The 23,984-nt window shown below is 49.5% G+C and overlaps 1 protein-coding gene across 6 annotated transcripts in view; it reads left to right on the forward strand.

Annotated features, from left to right (window-relative positions):
• Nucleotides 1-23,984, forward strand: part of CACNA1E (calcium voltage-gated channel subunit alpha1 E) — a 271,336-nt gene that overhangs the window by 118,132 nt on the left and 129,220 nt on the right. For all 6 annotated transcript variants that reach the window (XM_029081472.2, XM_029081478.2, XM_029081475.2 and 3 more), the window contains 3 exons: nt 2,187-2,290; nt 4,088-4,240; nt 5,619-5,800. In XM_029081472.2, the coding sequence (XP_028937305.1) occupies nt 2,187-2,290; nt 4,088-4,240; nt 5,619-5,800 (439 nt within the window). The remainder of the gene's footprint in view (nt 1-2,186; nt 2,291-4,087; nt 4,241-5,618; nt 5,801-23,984) is intronic.

Consider the following 23,984-nt stretch of genomic DNA (forward strand, 5'->3'; position numbering starts at 1 on the left):
ATCTACCCCAGAATTTAGAGCCGTGCCTGGCACATAATGATGATAGTATTTGTTAAGCACTTACTATGTGTCAAGCACTTGTTCTAAACACTGGGGTGGATACAATCTAATCTGGTTGGACACAGTCCCTGTCCCATATTGAACTCACAGTCTTAATCTCCATTTTACAGATGAGATGAGGCATAGTGAAGTGCCTTGCTGAAGGTCGCACTGCAGACAAGTGGCGGTGCTGGGAGTAGAACCCAGATCTTTCTGACTCGCAGGTCCATGCTCTAGCCACTAAATCATGCTGCTAAGTGCTTAAATATAAAAAAAGAGAGAGCCAGAACGGGGATTGGCTTGGCCTGGAATGGTGAACTCAGTCACTGGCTTGTGCACGTCTGAGGCTCCTAAGACCCCAGACTGCCTGAGGAAGAGAAGTGCAACCACTTCCCTTCCTCTTCTGTGCTTGAGGGAGGGCAGATGGGGATGGGGCCGGGCCAGCCCTGGGAGAGTTAAGGGAAAATGGAGGAAGGGGCCAGAGAACAGTGTCCACAGTGGAAGAAGGAGAAAGGGATAGAAGATGAGAAAAGGAAGAATTGGACCTAAGAGGGCTTTGGCAGAGAATGATGGAGGAAACAAGAGAAGCCCAAACGGTAAAGAAAAAAAGTACAAAATTGGGAGAAGGGAAAAAAAAAACCCTTTTTGGGGGGGCAATATTTAACAAAGATTCCCGAGTTAGCTTTTGGGATCTAATATCATCTATTTTATGTACGTGCATATATCTCTCAACACAAGGTGCATAAGCATCAGTGTAACTCTATTAGATTGAGGGATTTTTGTGGTTTTGGTAAGGTCCTTTTCACTTTGGGACATGATAGTTGGCTATAGTAAATATAACAGCTTGGGAATGATAGTAAGGTAGTTTTTTCTTGGGGTTAGAACAGGGAGGTTGTGTGATGCATTCAGAGACACACAACAAGCCCAATAATTATTAAATGGAGATACCTCTTCTCCCTTCCACTTAATCCGTGAGCCCTGTGTGGCACAGGAACTATGTCCAACTAGGTTATCTTGTATCTACCTCACTATTTAGTATGGGGCTTGGCATGCAGTAAATGCTTAACAAGTACCACAGCCATTATTATTGGTTTTCTTTGTTGTTATTTAATAACATAATAACTTTGGCATCCCAATTCTGAACTCTTGACACTGAAAGACATCTTCATCACCACCACCTTCATTTCATCCAGATAATGTCCTGCATGATAGTGCCATCTTTCTTAGATCTTTACTGGGCTCCATATACAGCTACTCTGATGCAATCCCTGCCCCCAGATAACTTTCAGTTTAAAACAGATCAAACTGACTCAAAAAGAAAAATACCTGCAGGCTTACACGAGTCTGAAGAATTGTCATAAAACTACTGGGGCAAAAGAAAATATTCATTATGTAAGCTCATTATGGGCAGACAACATGCCCACTAATTCTGCTGTATTGTACTCTCTGAAGTGCTTAGTACAGTGGTCTGCACATAATAAGCGCTCAATAAATATCCTTTGATTGATTATGCGCAGGCCATTTGTAGGTACTAGTCTGAGAGTGGAGAGCATTCCTTGAAGTCTCCTGTCTGGCAGTCCCAGGAGGCCTGTGGGTGGATGGATGTGAGGGGAACTTTGAATACTGGGCTTGCAGGTCTTCCATGAGTTGGAAGGGTGGAGCCTTGGTGAAGGGCCAGAGGTGGCGAACATGATGTGGTAGAGGTCCCGGACATTTGGAATTGTTATCCCCTAGAAAGATAACTCAGCTGGCTCCATTTTGATTTACTGCAAAGTATTTTCCTAGCTCTGGCAGAGCAGTGAGGGACTGAGGGGCTGGCCTTGGGGTCACCTCCCTTCTTCCTCTAAGATTTTAAGCCCCCCAAGGGCAGGCATTGCCTCATTTACCTCATAATAATAATAATAATAATTATGGTATTTGTTAAGCACTTACTATGTTCCAAGCACTTTTCTAAGCACTGGAGTAGATACAAGGTAATCTTTCCATGTGAACAGCAGTCAAACATGGGTCAGTTGGTCCTGACCAATGGGAAGGCACGCTGCACACACAGAAAACAAGAGGGATGCTGTTAAATATTGTTGAAATGCCTCTTCCCTGTCCTCCACCTGATCCTCGTCCTAATGACTACACTCTTCCTTGGCCCACAGAATTCTGGCCACAGCCGGAACCCATTTCAACACCCACGTAGACCTGAGGACCTTGCGGGCTGTCCGTGTGCTGAGACCTCTGAAGCTCGTGTCGGGCATTCCCAGTATGTATTTGCTTTTCTTCTTGATCAGGGTGAAGGGGGCTGGTAAGTCTTTGACCATCCTTGCCCGATAGCACCAGCTTAGGGTGTGTAGGAAATTAGGTGGAACTTAAAAGTCATCCTTTGTGGCCAAGTCTAAGTTTCTCTAAAAACAGAAATTCATTCATTCATTCAATAGTATTTATTGAGCGCTTACTATGTGCAGAGCACTGTACTAAGCGCTTGGGATGAACAAGTCGGCAACAGATAGAGACAGTCCCTGCCGTTTGACGGGAAGCACAACCCCCAGTTCTAGCGCTGCGGTCTTTTGGTCACATGGTCTCCGTGGCACAAAATATGTGATCCTGGGGAGGCTGGTGAGCAGGGAAGAGACTGGGAAGGTGTTGCAGGGCAGGGAATCAGGCTAATTGAAAGGTTGTGTTTTCCTGAGTCTTTGCTCCCTTTGAAAATGATCCCAGTACCACTGCTTTCTCAAACCAATCGTGCCAATCCCTTCCCTTAACTACACCAGAGAGAAGAGGAAGAGATTCAGAGTCCTTTGAGTTCCTCTTTTTTGTTCTTCCATGAGATTGTAACCTCCCATGTTCAGGGAAATGGTGTTTGGGTAAAATGGATTGGGGAAACCAAGACTCTCCTGAGATCGGCGGCTTCGCTGCTGTCCACCTGCTCCTCGGAGTGCTCTCGAGGGGTTCTCGCTTCAACCCACACTTGGGTCATCTGCCTGCAGCCCCTGACACGCCCTCAGTCAGACAGTCTGCCCTCAGACAGTCCGGCCTCAGTGTCTGGGTTTCTGGGCTCCTTGGAGTTCCACTGGCTAGCTAGGCCTGAGGAAATGCTCTGAACAGCCAGTGGAGAACCCATTGGTCTCCTCACAAACAGTTATTCTGCCCCATTCAGATTCTCACAGTGAGACTTCTCTATCCCTGGGGGTAGAGGCTGGCTTTACCTTTCAAATGGCACTGAGCTAGCCACCAGAGTCCTGAGCTGGCTAGCCTTAATAATAATGTTGGTATTTGTTAAGCGCTTACTAGGTGCAGAGCACTGTTCTAAGCGCTGGGGGAGACACGGGGGAATCAGGTTGACCCACATGGGGCTCACAGTCTTCATCCCCATTTTACAGATGAGAGAACTGAGGCCCAGAGAAGTTAAGTGACTTGCCCAAAGTCACCCAGCTGACAAGTGGCAGAGCCGGGGTTCGAACCCATGACCTCTGACTCCAAAGCCCGGGCTCTTTCCACTGAGCCACGCTGCTTCCCTAGTAGCCTTGACCACGGTCAGATAGCAGTCTTGTTGTGACTGCAGTGATAGAGAGTGTGTTGGGTATATATATATAAATATATAATATGTGTATGCCCCTCCTCCCCCACCCACAGCAAACACAGGTTTCCATGCATTTCAAACGAAAAGGGACTAAAAGACAGAAGTAGTCTGATTTCTTTTATGCTCCGGGAACAGGATACGTTTTCCAATGTGCAGGGGTCCTTAGCTCAGCGAGTTTGCTTTAAGGAGGAGAGAGTGGAAGAGATTTCCTTTGAAGGGTATGGGGGATGGTGGCAGGTGCCTTCTAGGTAAGCATTCTTGTCACCTTGGAGTTGATGAGGTTCAAGTCTCAAAAGGCCTCCCCCCCACCCCCAAAGGAAGGGAAATGAAAGTGCTCAGCTGCTCACTCCTTCTTGGAGTTGATTAGGTTTAAGTCTCAAAGGCTTCCCCCCGGCCCCCGTAATCTAAAGGAAGGAAAATGGAAGTGCTCAGCCATTCTTCTCCTCTTTCCTGTGTCACCCTTTCCCCTCTACCCCCTAGGTTTGCAGATCGTGTTGAAATCCATCATGAAGGCAATGGTGCCCCTCCTCCAGATTGGTCTCTTGCTCTTCTTCGCCATCCTGATGTTTGCCATCATCGGCCTGGAGTTCTACAGTGGGAAGCTACACAGGGCTTGCTTTATGAACAATTCAGGTACAGTCACTGCCCCTGCCTCTTCCTCCCTCCTTCCTGCCAGCAGAGTCTGGAGGTAACAGAAAACGAGGATGGAAAGGGTCTCTTCCCCCTCCCACTGAGGGACCAGGCTAGGAAGTAGCCAAGGAAAAACCTGTTAAGGCAGCCTTTAGGGGCCAACACAATGGGAACCTGGCACCCCAAATCCTGTCAGTTCCTTGCAGGTGTGGGCTCAGGGCATTACATAGCCCAGACTGAAATGCCATGACAGAAGATTTCTTCTCAAGACAGGGACTTTCACCTCCAGAAAGCCCTCCTCGGGCAAAATCCTTTTTGGACTATAGACCAGTCTGCCTGCGAGTCCGGACTGTCCGTCCCTAAAGCTGGAGGAACTCGCCTGGGTTTGCCAACCTTGGGGATGACCCTCCTTGGAGAAAGTGTGTGTTTATCCTCCATAGTGCCTCTTCCCTCTTGGGGAAGTGAGGTTGTAGAGAAGCAGCGTGGCTCAGTGGAAAGAGCCTGGGCTTGGGAGTCAGGTCATGGGTTCGAATCCCGGCTCTGCCACTTGTCAGCTGTGTGACTGTGGCCAAGTCACTTAACTTCTCTGTGCCTCAGTTACCTCATCTGTAAAATGGGGATTAACTGTGAGCCTCATGTGGGACAACCTGATTACCCTGTATCTGCCCCAGCACTTAGAACAGTGCTCTGCACATAGTGCTTAACAAATACCAACATTATTATTATTATTGTTATGGTCAAGGGCCAGTTGCAGGGAGAATCCTGTGGAGTCTTGAGCTCCACTTCATATTTGGACTCAAATTGAGTAACCCCCAACATCTGGTTTCTTGGCAGCTGGGGCAAAAAAGAGAAAGGGTTCTGGACATTCTAGATACTCTGGAAAGAATCTTCCTGAGACATTCAACATCCCCTATGGTCCAAACCACCTTGCAAGCTGATTCCAGAAGGCCAAGAAGTTCAGTTCAGGAGAGGAAATTCTTGTCCCTCTGGGTGGTCCAGTTTGGGCTGGACTCAGTGCAGTGGGCTTTCTTAACTTTGGTGAGTGAAAGGGTCGGGAGTGAGAGCTGGATGTGGGCCCAGAATGGCTATGAAATTTGGGCTTTGGCCAGGGAACCCAGTTCCTAGAAGAGCCCAGTGACCCAGCTTGCTCATCTCCCAGGTGTGGGTTCTGAGACTCACACTTACAGACTGATTCTGAGCCATGAAATGACAATCAGTATGCATTTTCTGTTTTTCCCCCATTAGATTGCAAGTCTCTCAAGGGCCGGGATTATGCTTAAATACTTTTGTATGCTCCCTGAGGGAGCAGTGCTGTGCCCACACAAGTCACTCAGAAAACACAGTGGGTATTGATCCTAGCTCTCCCTTTGTGTGGCTGCAGGCATACTTGAAGGATTTGACCCGCCTCATCCATGTGGGGTGCAGGGCTGCCCTGCGGGCTATGACTGCCGGGACTGGATTGGTCCCAATGACGGGATCACCCAGTTTGACAACATTCTCTTTGCCGTGCTGACCGTCTTCCAGTGTATCACCATGGAAGGATGGACTACCGTGCTGTACAACGTGAGTGTGGAGCGCGGTTGGGGGAACAGAAGAGGGCCTGGGGTGAGGTTACGGGGGGGGAGGAAGGAAGGAGACCAATGAGTGCGGGGGTAGTGTGGGCTCGAGCAGGAGTCGAGCTGGCGGTCCCCTCCGTTCTGAGGTCTCTTGCTCCGGTCTCAGGATAGAAACAGGTTGCTCTTCAATAACCAGGTTATGAGAAATTGGATTCCACATTAGATGGAGGCAGATGGCTGCCTAATTAATGTCCATAGCCTGGGTTTGACTCTCGGAGGGAGTGTCTTGCAGAGTGGGCTTTCTTCATAAGAAGGAAGTTGTCTGTGTGATCAGCCCCATTGTCAGCAATTCTCAGGGCAGAAACAAGTGCGATTGGCCCTTCAACCCATTGCCTCCACCGTATCTGCTTCGAGGGCCTAGGTCACTCCCAGATCCAGCTGGTATGGATAGTGCAATTAGTCTCTTGGGATGTAATTCTGGGAGCACAAGCAGGCAATGTGGGTGCCCTCTGCCCCCTCTCCCCCCAGCCAGATTCTTCCCACCAGTAAGCGAAAAGAGACCTGTGGACCTGTGAGGCAGGAAAAATGATGAGCCCAGCTTTGAGGGTCCTACAGCAGGTGGGTGATGCCTCTGGTAGTCTTGGGCCAGGCTACCCAAGTCATTCACTGGGCTCCCCCAGGGCTGTATTTTGGTGGCTCACTCAGGCTTAGACAGATAGCTGATGTGATAAATGCTTTAGGTAGACAACTTGACAGTGTGTGTGTTGCTTTTGAGGATTTGGGTACTGGCCTGCTGTTGAGCTCCTTTAATCAATCATTCAATAGTATATATTGAGCATTTCCTATGTGTAAAGCACTGCATTAAGCTCTTGAGAGAGTACAGTACAAAAGAATTAGCAGCTCACTGCCCATAATGAGTTTACAGTTTAGTGGGAGAGACAGGCATGAATGTGAACAAATAATTTCTAATATATTATTTATAGATAAATATATGAGCTGTGGGGTTGAGGATGGGATGAATTTCACATGTCCAAACAAAGGTCACAGATCCAAGTGCAAGAAGGGGTCAAAGGAAGTGGTCTCTTCTCCCACTGCCTGCCCAGCCCTGCCTGTCAATTCCCAACACCCCTTTGCTTAGAATGTATCTAAGCAATGATTTGCATTTTCCTTCCAGGAGCTCTGATCTAATTCCCTTTGCATAGGAGGCAGAGGGAGAGTGAGCCCAAGCAGTTCCCCTTGAAATCAAGGATTGGGTTCTCATCAAACCTTGTGTTAAGGAAAACTTGAGTAGAAGCACCCCCTTTTCTATCGCCACTCACCTGTGTGGATGTAAGTACCCACAAGCGATATTTCGTGGCACACTTGAGGCCATGCTCATCTTCCCTCATGGCATTCTCACCGGAACCCGAAATGAAGACACTTTCTACGGGGCAGATCGGAGTGGGTTACCTTTCCAGTTTCAGAGGCTGAAAGAGATTCGGAGTCTTGTCCAAATGGACCCCAAGTCAGTGGTGGAATCTGAACTGAAAGCTCAGATTTCCATTCTCTGGTTCCTGGAGGAAGCTGGTGTTGGGTGAGTGCATGTGGAAGTAGTACTTAAGTGAACATCTCCTATCTGCTAGAGCCTTGCCTGAGTTTGGTCTGAGAGTCTCAAAGTGGGTTTGTGTCTCCCCACATGACAACCTCCCTTGGGTCCCCCGCAGACAGCAGGCAGACTGGTGACTCTGATGTGCCTTCATCTGTCAATCAGTGGTATTTAGTGAGCACGTAGTTTGTGCAGAGCACTGTACCAAGCGCTAGGGAGAGAACAGTTGAATTGTAAGACAAGTTCTCTGCCCTCAAGGAGCTTACCGACCAATAGGGAGACAGGCATTAAAATAAATTACAGGTAAAGGAAGCAACCAAGTATAAAGATATGTATGTTAATGCTCTTAGTATCTAAGAGAAGCAGTGGGGCCTAGTGGATACAGCATGGGCTTGGGAGTCAGAAAGACCTGGGTTCTAATCCTGGCTCTGCCACTTGTCTGCGGTGCGACCTTAGGCAAGTTACTTCACTTCTCTGTGCCTTGGTTACCTCATCTGTAAGTTGGGGATTGAGACTGTGAGCCCCACGTGGGACAGGGACTGTGTCCAACCCGATTCGCTTGTATCCACCCCAGTGCTTAATACAGCGCCTGGCACATAGTAAGTGCTTAACAAATACCATAGTTATTACGTAAGTGCTTAGGGAGTGGAACTAAGTGCGTGGGTGAGGCAGTAGGATGGGAGTGAGGATGAGAGCTACGGCAGGGAAGGATTCCTGAAGGATTGATTGGTTGGGTCAAGCTTCATGTCAAACCTGGAGCCATGGCGAGGACCACTGGCTCCGTCGTTTTGTGGCTGGGCTCCATGGGAAGAGTGCCTCTCTGGAGCTGTGTGTCCACTGTTCATTTCGGGACGTTGGGCTCGAGAGCCATTCGGGACTGAATCCCATCCAGGTCCGCCCACCAACCGCGCCGACTTGGAACTGTGCAGCCTTGTTTTCCTCCGGATGTCTCCCTAGCTCTTTTTTTAAACGCACTGATAGGAAAGCTTCTACCGCGCCTCTGGTCTCCCAGTCTCCATGCTAATTACGTGTCCTCTCCGCATGATGTCTTCCTCCTGGTACCCACCCACGGGGACGATAGTCCGGGGCCCGCCATCTCACCGGCAGTTGGCCCGTCTGGTGGCAACCCTCCCCACCTGCCCCACCCCTCCTCTTCCTTCCTCCCGAAAGCTCTCTCTCTGTCCTCTCCCCACACCTATCGTTCCTGAGCTGGAAGCCGCTGGGTTCAGGACGCTGGCCAAGTTTGACCGGCGCACCTCTTGACTTGGCATCGTAATTGTAAACCGTACACCAACACCAGGCGGATCTCCAAACTCCTTGTAAACACAAGACCATTCGGATCACTCTTGCTTGTTGGCTTTCCCTGTCCTCTCTAATGTCCAGATTGGGTTTCCAAGCCAGGCCAGAGGCCACAGCTCTCCACCGCCACATGGCTTTCTGTTCTGTTGTTCCAGCGAACCATGTTGGGCAGCTCAGGCCTGGGCCGGGGACACCCCAGAGAGAAGCTGTGGGGAGCAGGCAGGCAGAGGAGAGATGAGGCGGTTAGAGTCAAGATCTGGGCTGTGTGTCAACCTGAAGTTCACACCTGTGCCCATTAACATTGCCTTTGATGCTCCTGACAGACGACAGACAAAGCCTCCTGTCTCTTTGGAGTTGCAACAGAATTAGTCAACTTCTTAAAGCCCCCACACACCGCCCTCGTGCCAGCTCCATCAGCTAAATGTTCCTCTTCTGGTCTTTGTTAGCTCCACTTCCCTGCCTTGCCCAGTGGCAGCTGTTAATGCTCCCTAGGGGCTTCTTTTGGTGTTGGAATTTGGGTTTAGAAAGTAGGGGCTTTTGGAAGTTGATGAAGGAGAACGGTGCCTTGAAAGGCTTCGGTCTGTGGACTCCAGAATTCATTCATTCAATCATATTTATTGAGTGCTTACTGTGTGCAGAGCATTGTACTAAGCACTTGGGCAAGTACAATACAACAATAAGCAAGCACATCCCCTGCCCACGATGAGCTTACTGTCTAAAATTGGCCCTTACTGTCTAAAATTGGCCCCAAGTGGCATCTCAGAGGTCTGTTCCCAGCCCTTACTTTCTGTAGGTCTTCTGGTCCATTTTGGGCCATTTTCCCATGTGTTAAATTGGCATAGTTCGGGTGAAGAGATTGTATTTTCTAGGCCCAAACCGGGGAATTCCAGCTTCCAGAGTGTTGAATGAATTGAGAGGGGGCCAGGAGCCGGCAAGGTAGCTGGCGGGAAGGAAGAGAGGAAAGAGGGCCAGCTGGGATTTGCCCCTCTGGGATAAGCTTGTATGAACATCAGAAAACCAGAGTCCCCTCCCTGACTCTTCCCGCTCTGGGAATGAGATTTCCTGGACTGTCCGTGCAGACTTTGGTGGGACAGGGAGGGCATGATGTGGGGTAAGCCAAGATTGTTGTTGGTTAGCTGTTGTAGTCCCAGAAACACGAGCTGCAGTACTGCAATGCCAGGAGCGCAAATCTTCGGAAACACTAACCTGGCTTCCTTGGCCGGGACATCTGTCGATATTCTGGGACCCTGGACAACCCTCGATAGAACAAGGCTGTCCTGGGGAATCAAGGCTGCATGATCACCCCATTTATCCCCTTCTTATAGTCCAAGAGTGCAGGCAGAGAGCTTGAGTTTCCAGGAGAAAGCTGTTGCATGCATAGACTGGTCCCCTGCTCTGAGGCAGTGGTATTGCAGATCCATACCCACCAGGGACCAGCCGGGATCCGCCCCCTCAGGTTTGAGGCAGTGGTCCTGCAGCTCATGGAAGAAGCTTGCTCCCCTCCCTCTCCTCAGGAGAATAGGCTACCCGTATACCTTCTCCCGCCTCCTCCGTTCTCTTTTGCTCTCCCCCACTCTCCCTTCCCTGGAGAGTTGCCTGGTTCCTTCTCCAGCTAAAATATCTTCCCACTTCATTATGGGTCAGGCTCTCTCCAGGCTCAGAGATTAGATAATGATCTCAGCCTTAGAAGACATCATCATGTTCCAAAGAGAGATTGGCAGAGAAGATGATGATGTGGGCAGGGCAGGGTGGTGAAGGCAGCGGTTCTCCTGAGCTAGGCCCAGGGAGCTGGGATTGTGTGAAGAGGCCTTTCAAATAGATACCAGGTGGAGTGCGGTGAGACTAGGGGTGAGGTTAGGAGAAGGGCTAAAAAAACAAAAGTCTTGGCCACCTGTTCAGGAATACATAAATCAATGAATCGTATTTATGAAGTGCTTATTTTATGCAGAGTAATGTTCTAAGTGCTTGGGAGAGTATAAAATAAGACTAACATTCCCTGCCTACAGTGAGCTTACAGTCTGGAGGGGAGACAGACATACTTATAAATTAGTAAATTGAGTGCTGTGCTTCTGAGGGAAGGGTGAGTAAAGGGTGCAAATCCGAGTGCAAGGGTGATGCAGAAGGGAATGGGAGAAAAGGAAATGAGAGCTTAGTTGGAGAAGGCCCATTGGAGGAGATATGCTTTTATTAAGGTTTTGAGGGTGGGGAAAGTGATGGTCTGTCAAATATAAAAAGGGGGGACTTCAAGGCCAGAGGTAGGACATGGGCGAGGGGTCAGCATTGAGATAGATGAGATTGAAGTACCGTGAGTAGGTTGGCATTAGAGGAATGAAAAGTGTGTGATCTGGATAAAAGCTCTGGATGCCTGTCTGTGGGATTTTTCCCTCTCTCCCAATCTAGTTTTTAGAGACTTGACTGAGGAAGCCCTAAATCACATTGATCAGCATGTGGACTAATGAAAATCATCACTCCTGGGAGTCAGGAAACTTGAGTGCTAATCCCAGCTCTGCCACTTATCTGCTGTGAGGCTTTGGGCAAGTCACTTAACTTCAGTTTCCTCTTCTGTCAAATGGGGATGAAATACGTATTCTCCCTCTCACTTAAGACTGGGAGCCCCTTGCAGTCCAGGGACTGTGTGCAACTTGATTATCTTGTATCTACCCCAGCGCTTAGTTCAGGACTTGGCACATAGTAAGCACTAAGCAAATGCAGCAATTATTTTAATTATCTATCAACCATCAGCCTAGGCTGCTGGGTTAAAGTTGAGGGGAACCTTTTTTTTTGCCAGGGCTACTGCTTGCTGTTGAGTCTTCCTTGTCTTCTTTCTCTCGACTCTGCTTGACTTGACCGGCAGCCAGCTACTGCCTCAATCCCTTCATAGGAAGGAATCACAGTCTTTTTCCCGTAAGGTGCACTAGGCACAAATGTAGAAAAGGATTGGGGAGCACTGTTGGCTTCCTAAACTTTTCATTTCTTAGGAATAGTAATTTGCTCAGAGATACATATGCATCACATTGTACTCTTTGTTTGCACATAGATGTAAAGTAATTTTTCAAGTTCTAAACACATTTCATGACATTTCCTGATTGTTTTTCCCCATCACCGACACTCTTCTCCCCATCTCCCCCGCCTCTCTGACCCAAAAGAGTTGGAGAGGAAGTGATAGGAAAAGGAAATGAGAAACAGTGTGACCTAGTGGAAAGAGCACAGCACTGGGAGTCAGAGGACTTGGGCTCTAATCCTGGCTCCACCACTTGTCTGCTGTGTGACTGTGGGCAAGTCACTTCGCTTCTCTGGGCCTCAGATTTTTCATCCTTAAAATGAGGGTTAAATGCCTGTATCCCTTTTCAGAGCTCTCCAAATCCCTGTAATGCTACTTGCTCATCACCGACAAGTGAACTGTAAATGCCGACAATGACAGGCTGCCTTCCTCTGTTCCCCTCTCGCCCACACTTTTGAGAGAGCAAAAAAATTAACTTAATGTGGAAAAAACAACAGCAATTTTATTTCCCTTGTTACAGGTGATTAGAGGTGATTAGCTATGAGCCTCCATGACACCAGTGCTTTCTCCTGAAAACAGTGTTTAAAGGGGACACAGGAGCTCTGAAACGAGGCAGGGGATGTTGGAGCTGATCTTAATTCTGGGCTTTGCTCTCTCCCTGGACGGCCCTCATAATAATAATTGTGATATTGGTTAAACACTATTAACGTTCCAGGCACTGTACTAAGCACTGGGGTAGATATAAGATAATCGAGGCGGACACAGTCTCTGTCCACATAGAGCTCACAGTCTTCATCCCCATTTTACATATGAGGTAACTGAGGCCCAGAGAAGTGGAGTCATTTGCCAAAGGTCAAATATAGCAGACAAGTGGCTGAGCCAGGATTCGAGTCTTTCTGACTCCCAGGCCCATGCTCTATCCACTAAGCTACACTGCTTCTCCCTGGAACTAGCAGGTTTCCTGGGTTCTGTGGACTTTGATCCATATCATTGCTATTTGTGGAGTTGTGTCATCATTATGGGCAGCAGTGTTTACTGAACACCTGTTGGATGTAGAACGCTGTACTAAAAAGTAGAAAACTCAGTCCCTGCCTCTGAGGAGGTTACAGTTGGATCCAGGAGACTAGCAGGCCCAAATTGCGAAGTGCACAACCACAAAAAGGGAGCACGAATATTTAAGTTACATGCAAATAAACATCTAAAACAAGAAATGTCCATGGAAGCTCAGGCTTCTGATGTCTGGCACCAAAATATCCATGGAAGCTCAGGCTTCTGATGACTGGCACCACCAAGAATGAGGGGCTTAGTTGGGGGATGCCTCTTGGAGGAGGTGACTTTTGTAGGAGGCTTTGAAGAGAGGGAGGAGCAGTGTTCAGTGGACTTGAGGGGGAAAGGATTCCTGTGCCTAGGGCAAGGCAGGGACAGCGGGTCAGGCACAGGTGACCTCACCAGTGAGGTACAGTTAGAAGGCTAACTTGGGAGGAGCCAAGATTGTGAGCTGGTGGGTGATGAGAGAAGGCAGTGGATGGGTTAGACAGAGGGAGCTGGCAGAAAGCCTTGAGAAGAATTAGGTAGCCATTGGAGGTGGATGATGCTGGAACAGACAAGAAAGGCAGATGCTAGTCCCAAAATAGGCCCTTCTGTACTGTTAGAGTCTGTCTATGCCTCAGGTTCCCTGTGAGATTACCCTGCCCTGCCTGTAATTTAATAAATTAGGGACTGATACTGATTAATATTGAAGAAGAGGCCATTTGCATGTCACTTTCAAAGGTGCTGGGGAGAAGCGAGAATGGATTGAAGGTGTCTGAAGTGTTTGCCAGCTTCTCCTCAGAAGGAAGGTGCTATATTCCTTCAAGGCGACGGGTTGAAAAATAATCACAAGGATCGTTATTTTACCTGTACTCTCCATGTCCCAAGCATATGACTTTTCTCAGACCCCTTCTGTCCTTGTGTTATGTAAATCCGAGTGTTGCTTGAGCACTGTTTGGGTAAACAAGGCAAGTTTCCAGGCAGAACAGGAAAAGAAAGTAGGTTTGGGAGCTTGAATCACCTTCCCCAGGAACTCTGCTGATATCAAGTTTAGCCCCCCGAGGCCACTCCTCCAGCAGCCCTCCAGCAGTCCTGTCTCTGTCACATTTCCAGGGGGTAAGGGGTCTACAGGAGTCATTGGGCTCAGATTCTGGGACAGCCATGCCCTTGGCTGGCTGCAGTTCAGGCGGTACCCATACACACATGCAAGTCCCCACACATGCACCCACATCCATACAGGCATCCACATATGCATGCATGCACCTGCAGATATGTACTCCCAGTGCAAGTTTCAGGTTGCAAGTTTCTCCTGAACACATTATCTGTTCCTTGTCTCCTCAGCTCTCAGTCTTTTGTTTTCATCAGTGGTATTTGTTGAGTTCTTGCTATGCTCAGAGTGCTGTACTAAGTGCTTGGGAGAGTACAGTTCAACAGAGTTGGCAGACTTGTTCCCTGCCCACAATGAGTTTATAACTTAGAGGGAGAGATAGACATTAATGTAAATAAACAATTTCTACTATATAATTTAAGGATATGCACGTAAGTGTGGCTGGGGGTGGAGCAAATGTCAAATGCCTGAAGGTCAGAGATCCTAGTGTAGAGATAGTTTGCTTCCCTCCACTCCTGGTATCGGGCTCATCCTAGTTGCACCATACAAGTAGTTACAGTCTTCTGGGAAAGGGGTCATGTGATTCAGGAAAAAGGAAGAATTGCCCAATACTTGTGGCCAAGGCTAGTTAAAGGAGAGAAGCTCGTGCTCACCTGGAGGGAATGTCCCGGCGGGTCACCCAACCCCGGATTACAGAGAGGGGCAGCATGGCCTAGTGGAGAGAGCCTGGCCCTAGGAGTCAGAAGGACCTGGGTTTTAATCCCATCTCTGCCACTTGTGTGACCTTGGGTAAGTCACTGAATTTATACCTCAGTTGCCTCAACTGTAAAATGGGGATTGAGCGTAAGCCCCAGGTGGGACATGGACTGTGTCCAACCTGGTTATCATGTATCTATCTCAGTGCCTAGTACAGTGCCTGGCACGTAGTAAGGGCCTGACAAATACTATTAAAAAATAAGTAAATAAATAAAAGGGAATTTCCTGGTAGACTGGAGTCTCCAGGAAGATCTGGCCGTTGCCTCCTGGGCAGACCGGGGTGGGGCGAAGGGGTGAGGGAAACTCCCTTGTCTTAGCCATGTGCTCTCTCCCTGAGCCGGCTTCTTCCCCCGCCAGAAAGCAAAGCCCTTGCCTGCCAGCTCGTGCTACTGTAAACAGCTGTAAATACCAGCCATCCGGGACTGGGGAAGGTTATTACAGAGGATAATTATGGGTGTTTTTTTTTTTCTCTGTGTGTGTGTGTTTGTGCGCGCCTGCGTGTGTGTAACAGAGAGAGCAAGAGCATGCGTATCCTTTCTACCCAAGTTATTTACTGAATTTGTCTTGTAACTTCCATTTTGAGCAAAATAAGCAGCAAGTGAGGTTATTTCTGAGATAAGTGAGATTCTGGAGGTCTTGAACCAACAGTGAAGTGGGGGGAGGAAAAAAGGATTTAGAGGACTGAGGAGCCAGGGAAGAAGACAGGCTGGCTTTAGGTGGAAAGAGCTGAGCTCCTCTCCTTGGGTGGCGTCTCTTATGCCCGTGAGCCTGCAGGCGATTGGCCCAGCAGGTGGCGGATACAGTGATGTCAAGTGGGGCGTCATGTGGTAAGTGTCTGCCCAAACCTTTGTCAAGGATACAGTGAGAATAAAAGCAATTGATAATCAATGGTATTAAATGAGTGCTTAATTTGCGCAGAGCACTGTACTAAGCACTTAGGAGAGTACAATATAACTGAGTTAGTAGACATTGTTTCCTGCCCACAAGGAGCTTACATTTAGAGGAGATGCCTACAGTGGATAAGTCTATTAATTGATGATTTTAACCTTACAGTAAGCTGTTCCTTAAATTTTTGAGCTTCATCGAAACTGAATGGGAAACCTCCATGGAGTTGCAAGCTACCCCAAAATTGGGCCATCCAGGGCCCTCCTTTTGATGGTGCACCCTGAGGTGGCTGCCTCTCTTGCTTGCCATCTGAAGCCGGTCCTGGACTAGGAAATGCAGAAATTTTTCTCGAGCTTGTAAAACTTGGGTAGTATTGTGGCTTGATTATAGAATATTCAAGAGTTCTGTCCAGTTGAGTCATTTTTTTAATGGCATTTGTTAAGTGCTTACTATGTACACCGTACTAAGCGCTGGGATAGATACAAGCTAATCAGGTTGGACAGAGTCCATGTCCCACATGTAGTTCACAGTCTTAATCTCTATCAGAGAAGCAGCATGGCTTAGTGGAAAGAGTATGGGCTTGGGAGTCAGAGGATGTGGGTTCTAATTCTGGTTCTGCGACTTGTCTGCTGTGGAATCTTGGGCAAGCCACTTAACTTCCCTGTGCCTCAGTTACATCATCTGTAAAATAGGGATTGACTGTGAGCCCAACGTGGGATAACCTGATTACCTTGTATCTCCCCAGTGCTTAGAACAGTGCTTGGCACATAGTAAATGCTTAACAAATACCATTATTATTATTATTATTTTACCATTGAAGTAACTGAGGCACAGAGAAGTGAAATAACTTGCCCAAGGTCACATAGCAGACAAGAGGTGGAGCCGAGATTAGTACCCAGGTCTTTCTGACACCCAGACCCGTGCTGTATCCACTAGGCCATGGATAGATTTTTGTTCTCTGTTCTCCTCTCCATCATGCTCCTGATGGGGAAACTGAGGTCCAGGACAGGATTGCCTCTGGGGCAAGGGTACCCCCTGGCTCAACTCTCAAGTGTGAGTTTTCAGCGCCCCCATCCCCTCCTTCCTCTTGCTATCAGTCTCAGGGACCCAGAAAGCTTTGTCCCATGGGTAGCACCCTGGGATCTGAGTAAATCTGATAGGCCCTTTGGACTTTTCTGCCCCAACTGAAGTGTGTGTGGGAGCAGATGGGCGAAGGGTGAAGGGAAAGACCCATTGGGTCATTTTAAAAGGCTCTTGGTCCTCGCTCTCAGGAACCTCTTTAGCACAGATTTGATAAAGGGTCTTTCTTGAGCTCAAGACGCACTGTGCATAATTCATAACTTGAAACAAGATGGAGCAAATTAAGGAGATAGGGAGAGCGAGAGGAGATAATAACCAGGGAATTAAAAGTTTGAAGCTTCGTTCTAAACTGTAAGAGTGAGTCAGCAACGCATATGTCTTGGTGGCCGAGCCCGCCACCAAGCTGGAACCAGCAGGGACAGTAAGGGTTCTTGGCTCCTGGCACAGCTGGTTGAGGGTAGCAGAGGTGGGTGGGTAGGGCGGGGGCATGGGGCAGAGAGGGGAGGAAAGTTGTGAGTGGGTGAAGAGCAGACCTGGCCCCGGGGAAGGTGCTTCCCTGAGACTCTTGTCGTTGTCTCCCATCTCCAGGTTCTCTGCTGGGTTTCATTAAATCCCTGAGCTAATTTGGAGAAGATCACGTCTCCTCCACGGAAGGCAGCCTGTCTAGTTTAGGATAGGGAACCCAGAATCTGGAGGCACTGACTTCCTTCGGGATTGAGGTCCTAAGGCTTTTGCCTTTGTTGTGGTCTACCTAGGAGGGCAGCCCCACAAGGGGGCCACTTGAGATTGGAGACTGCATCACCTGATCCCTGCATGGGCCTCACCCTTTGGTCTTTTGTTTGTATCTGGGAATCCCTACCCTGTCCTACCATTCTGAAAGATGGCGGACTGTCAAGAAAGGCCTGAGGGATCCTGTCCAGGGCTCCCACAGTGATGAGGGGGTGGGGGCCGGCCATTCATTCCTCCTACCCATCCCTCTGCATTTCCTCCCTCCATTCCCCTCCTCAGTTTGGTGTCTCATTGAGCTGGGGCAGGGAGAGGGAGATTGTGGGGAAGAGGAAGGGATTGTGGAGACTGTGCTGTTAATATAGCGGCAGGGGAGGAGTTGTATGTGCATCCCCGGAAGTGTCTGTGGGGCCTGTGTGCCCTTGAAGGGTGGGTCCCCATCAAAGGCAGGTCGGGGGCAGGGGAGGAGGTGCTGCTGTGGTGTGTACTGTTGCATGAGGCGCCATGACTCTCACAGGCTGGAAACTCAAGTGTGGAGAAGGATGCAAGTGTTTTCATTCCATCCCCAGCCCTCCATAGCAGTGGCTGTCTCTGGACACCCACCCACCCACTCCTTCCTCCCCCTGGCCACTTCCCTTTCGTCAGTGAAAGAAAAGACTATCATCCTGGGTGGAGGTGTTTCTAAGTTAGACTATCCTCAGCTCCTGCTGCCGATGCCTCTGACCTCCAACTTGTTGAGCTATGGCCCTGACTTCCACTGCTGTCCATGTTACCAGTGGTAGTTCTGAGAACCAGTGGAAGACTGAATGTCACAGTGGGGAGTGAGGATGAGGCAGGAAAACACACGTGTGTGTGTGTACACGTGCGTGCACGCTCATATATGCACGTGTCTGTGTGGGTGGGTATGAGAAAATGAGGGAGGGGCTGAGGTGTGTGTGTGTGTATGGAGGCAGGAGAGAGAAGGGAGTATGTGAGTGTGGGGGAAAGGGAGTTTGTGCTTCTGTGTGTTGTTAAGGAGAGTCTGGGTGGGTGGGCGTGTGTGACATGTGAGAGAGAAAAGGAGACTTAAACCAAACACAGGCAGCAAATGGAAGTGATGAAGGGAGGCAGTTAGGTTCTGCGAGTGTTTTGAACCCTGGTTGCCAGGTGGAGGGATTCTCTTTGCTGAAGAGTGGGTGGATGGGATGCCCCCAGGGGTGGAGGGCTTCATTTGCAGGCCTGCAGAGCCTCCTGTGCCTCCTCAACTTGCTCCTGTACCCACATTGCTTATTTTCTGCTCCCGAGCAATGCCTTCATTGGGCCAGGCACCTGGATCAACATGCCCAGTATTCTGGCTCCCATGGGAGCATCAGGGCATGGTGGGGAGCCTTGGGGTGGGTGACCTCCTAGGCTGCCAGCCTCATAAGAGAAGACCACCCGACACCCTTAAACTTTCTCTTTCCTTCCTTGACATTCCCCCTGGGGACATATTTCTGGGTCATTAGGAGGCCTAGAGGAACTGTATAGTCCAACCCCCCGATATCCCTCTAGTTCCCCATCATGCATCTCTCGCCCATCCAATCTGGAGGAGGGCTGAACTGGCCCTCTCTGCTGCCCCCTACCCTGGGAAACCACCACTTGAGAAGGCTGGTCAACATCTGAGAAGGCTCTAAGGTTGTCCCAAGTGGGGTTCACAGACTTAATCCCCATTTTATAGATGAAGTAACTGAGGCGCAAAGAAGTGATGTGACATGCCCAAAGTCACACAACTGATAAGTGGCGAAGCCAGAATTAGAACCCCTCTGACTCCTAAGCCCATGCCTTTAAGCACTGTGGCTTAGTGGAAAGAGCATGGGCATGAGAGTCAGAGGTCATGTGTTCTAATTCCGGCTCTGCCACGTATCAGCTCTGTGACTTTGGGCATATCACTTCACTTCCCTGTGCCTCAGTTACCTCATCTGTAAAATGGGGATTAAGTCTGTGAGCCCCACATGGACAACCTGATTACCTTGTATCTACCCCAGTGCTTAGAGCAGTGCTTGGCACATAGTAAGCACTTAGCAAATACCATTTTTATTATTATTATGGGCAGCAGTCTGGGAAAGGAATCCAGGGTTAAATGACCCTCAAGTGGCGGAGATTCGCCAGTCAGGAATGCTGTCGCTTGTTGGGGACAAGAATGTTCCCTTGAGACCAGAAAGCTGGACATATCCAAGCTTCAGGGTAGGGAAGGGAAGAGTCATTCCTCAGAGAAACAGAAAAGCATGGGGCTGGGGAGTTCGGGGGTTGGGGGACAGAGATAATGTGGGACCAGAACAAGGGATGCATGGTGCTCCCTAGTGTTTTTTTTTTCCTGTGGTATTTGTTAAACGCTTACTATGTGTCATGCACTGTACTGAGTACTAGGGTAGATCTAAGATAATCAGGTTGGAAACAGTCCATGTCCCACATGGGGTTTACAGTCTTAATCTCCATTTTCCAGATGAGGTATCTGAAGCACAGGGAAGTGAAGTGACTTGCCTAAAGTCACAGCAGACAAGTGACAGAGCTGGGATTAGTACCCAGATTCTTCTGACTCGCAGGTCTGTGCTCTATCCACTAAGCATGCTGAGGCAAGAAGACCAGTGATGGGGGAGATGTGCTTATGAGGAAAGTCTCAGCTCTGGGCCTGAGCAAGAGGCATGGACACAGGAGCAGAGCAGGGTTCAATCCATCCCCGGTGCAGGGATGGAGAGAGGGGTCTGGGTTGAGAGGTAGGGGCAGGCCCAGGTCAGGATTCCAAAACCAGGGCCCGAGTTGAGGATGAAACCCAGGTCTGGGAGTGGTGGGCATTTCCAGCCCCGGAGAGCTGCCAAAGGAACCAACACTGAGCTCAAAGAGCTGAAATGAGAAGAAGAGTTAAGCAGAGAAGGAAAACTGCAACCGATAGTGACCCCGAGGGTCCAGCAGTGGGGATTGTGTTTGCCATTCTGCAGTGAGCTGGGGAGGGCTGGGAATTGCTAATGATTTCTCAGAATGCCAGGCAATCTGGTTGGTTTGCTGTCGTCCAGAAATGGAAATAAGGGGGTGTCCAGGGGGAGAAGCTCAGGCAGGAGAGGAAAGAATGAGACAGAAACAGGGATACACAAAGATGAACGCAGGGAGAGAGGGAAAGGGGGGAAAAAAGCTATTAGAAAGAGACCGGCAACGAGTCTGGGGGAGCTAGCAAGGGGGAGGAGTCACACTTGCAAGTATAAGGTAGGAGGAGGTTGGAAGAAAACAAAAGAAAAGGAAAAGACAAGGAAAAGGTGCTTGAAGAGCAGAGAGGTGGCCTACGAGAAGGGTAAAGAAAGCCTGTGAAGAGGCAGGGGAATGAAGGGATCTATGGCATGGGGAAAAGGATGAGGAGGAAGGGAAGAATGGAGGAAGGAAGGAGGGATCTCAAAGGTGGATGTGGATTCTTTTTCCCAATGGCAGCAGCTTGGAGCATCGGAGACACAGCCGGTGGCATCCCAGGGCTGTTTCATCCTAAACCTTTACACAAGAAAAAGAAAACCCTTCTTCGTGGGGTTTCCTTCTTCCCTTCTTCAAAAACGAAAGCATCAACAAAAAAAGAGCCACCGGAAAGGGGAGAGGAAAGCCAACCCGTCAGGGAGGTATGAAAATTTAATCAGCACCCTGCGCCCTTAGCCACTGGGCAGCAAGCACAAATCCTATTAGCTCTGCAGCTATTTCTGTCAGCTCCTGCCAGAGTTTAGAGAGAAGCGCCCCTGCCCAGAGTGCCAGAGATTCCACCAGCCAACTCCACTGACCCAGCCGCAGCGGCGGTGGGAGGAAGAAGAGGAGGAGAGAGTGCCGGGTTGGGCGTGGGGAAGGGGAGGGTAGGAGAGTCAGCCTGATAGATTTTTCTCCAGAGGGAAGCTTTGGCTTGGTGGGGCAGGGGCAGCAGGATTGAGTGTGGAGTCCCTTGGAGGCATTCCTTCTGCTTACCAGCTGCTGGGTGAAGAGATGCTTCCCTGAGCTCCAGTGGGCATCTCGTGGAATTGGAGAACCAAAAATTCTGTGTTGGTCCTCTCAACCCTGTTGATGATTTTGTAGATTTCAGTAGTATCTCTCCCTAACATCTCAGTCTTCACTTTTCCAGACTGGAATCCTAAACCTTTCCGTCTACCTTGGTATGGAAGCTGCTTCATCCTTTTGATCATCGTGGTTTCCTTTCTTTCCGTGCCTTTTCCAGGTGCGGGAGCTTCCCAGGCATGTTAGCTCGGGTCCGTAGCAAGCTCTTTCTTTGCCAGTGACTGCTGCCCGCTTAGTCTCTCTTCACATCTCTGTGGAGGCAGGCCTATACTATTGCCCCCCCCACCCCCCAACAGACAGGGAGAACAGCTGAGTCCTTTGCTGGGAACATGTGTCATGGATGGAGGGAGAATTGTCATTTGATCTCTCCCCTGGCAGGGGAGCGGAGTCCATTTTTGGGGCCTCTTGCTACCTATCCGTCATTCCCTTTCTTTCATTCTAGGGTTGCCGTGGTCATTCCTCCCTTCTTGTCTCAGTTGCTGTTTAACGTTTAGGGAGCACGTGCAATTCCCCAAAGCTGAAAGGCGCCTCGTAAGCTGGCACTAGTGACATGTCAGACCTGTGATACATGGATGGCCCTGGGGTGGAGACACAGTTGGGAGCGGTGCCTGCTGCTACTGTTAACGGCTGCTTCTGTTTATAGGGATGACTTTATCATTGATGGGAGAGCAGAGCCATGGCTCCTGGGGGTGGTTATGGGGAATTTGATGGGGAAAGACAGCGGGCTAGGGGGTCAGGAGTCATTACTGGGTGAGGGTAGGGGGGCGGTCCCTGAAACACCACTGGGTTTAGGAGGGGCTTTTTGTCAGTCTGGGGCTCCAACTGGCCCCTCTGACCTAGTTCCTAGCCCAATGTGGGCCAGTCCCAGGGGTCAGCTCTTTGGCTCATTTGGGCCTAGGAACCCGCATGTTGAGGTTGGCCCACAGTGCTTGTTCTAGGCCCCGTTGAGGGCAACACTTGCTGGAGACAGCCCTTAAAAATTTAAACTCAACCTGGGCCCTTCCCCTTGTCCCTTTTCACCCTGTCAAAAAGGTGTAAAAAGAGTGTAAAAGCATCCTAGAAGCTCTGCCACTTATCAACTGTGTGACTTTGGGCAAGTCACTGAACTTCCCATTGCCTCAGTTACTGCATCTGTAAAATGGGGATTAAGACTGTGAGCCCCACGTGGGACAACCTGATTGATTATCTCGTATCTACCCCAGCACTTAGAACAGTGCTTGGCACATAGTAAGTGCTTAACAAATACCATCATCATCACCCTCTCCTGACTGGCGGCATGATGGGGTGAGAGGGTAGGTGTGGGGATGGGGACTCCCTCACACACAGAGTCTTGTCCCCGACCCTAGCAGATTCCTCAACTGTCTGGTCAGCAGTGGGGAGGGAGTGCCGTGTGGAGGTTTTAGGAGTGGAGGAGCTGGCAGGCAGATGTGGGAGGAGGCTGAGGGTGGAGAGTGAGAGAACACAAGGGTAGTCAGTGAGGGTGGGTGACAGAGCACTGTGTCCCTCTGGAGAAGAAATTTACCTTTCATTCTGAAGGCCAGGGGAGTCAGGGGGATGGGGCCAGGGGTCCATTCCTTCCAAACCTGGAAACCTTGGATAGGAAATGGGAAATCCAAGTTACCATGGTAACTGCAGTGCTGTAGATCGGCTGTTTCCAAGCTTCAAATCACTCAGGATGGCTGTGATTCCAAACCCGTATGTGGAGCACACATGTATGTGCATGCGTGTGGGTACGTGTGTTGGAACCGGGATTTGGTGGGTCCTCTTTCACCACGGCCCCCTTCTCCCTTTCTCCTACTGGCAGTTATCTTTAGTTGTGTCGCTCTTTCTAAGGATGAGCTCAGTTGTGTGTCTCTGGGAACAGCATCCCCCTTCTCTGCACTCCGTCTCTCTCCCCCCACCGCCCCCCCCCCCCCCCGCCACCCCTCGCCTCTCCCAAATCCAGTTTTGGTTGCCAAATCTCAGTTCTCTCATTGTACACATTGGACTGTACCTATTTCAGGATGGTGGGGGGAATGGGAAGAAAAGTTGTTTGTGGCTGTTGGGTGGGTGGGATATTCAGGCTGTCAGGGCCTTGGGGTTGGTGGGTAAGGGTGCCACCTAACTGAGAGCCCTTAAGTGGTGGGCAGAGCGTTTGTGTGTATATGTGTGTGCATGCATGCAAGTGGACTTGTAGGAGGAGCAGCATGACTTAGTGAATAGAGCACAAGCCTAGGAGTTAGAAGGACTCCTGGGTTCTAATCCCAGATCCGCCACATGATTGCTTTATGACCAGGCAAGTTGTCCTCTTAGAACCAGGCTGACCAGAGGCTGGGGAGTCAACAGAGCCATTAATCAATAGTATTTATTGAGCACTGGTCCTGGGCAGAGCACCGTACTAAGCACTTGAGAAAATACAGTAGAGGTAATAGACTCGATCCTTGCCCTCAAGGAGTTACAATCTAGTAGGGGAAATAGACATGAAAATGAATAACAGGGGGAAGCAGCCAAGTGTATATTCTGCAGAAGTGATCAAGGATGAGGGTTGGTGCTCACATCTCAGCCTGAAACTTGAGGAAGCTGAAGGCCCATTAGGCGTTACCGTCACCCTGGATTGTCATTGTCCCATCCATTGTGATAAAAACAGTGATGGTATTTGCTAAGTGCTTACTATGTGCCAAGCACTGTTCTAAGTGCTGGAGTAGATA

Source organism: Ornithorhynchus anatinus, chromosome 16, assembly GCF_004115215.2.
Source record: "Ornithorhynchus anatinus isolate Pmale09 chromosome 16, mOrnAna1.pri.v4, whole genome shotgun sequence".
In the NCBI taxonomy this organism is placed as follows: domain Eukaryota; kingdom Metazoa; phylum Chordata; class Mammalia; order Monotremata; family Ornithorhynchidae; genus Ornithorhynchus; species Ornithorhynchus anatinus.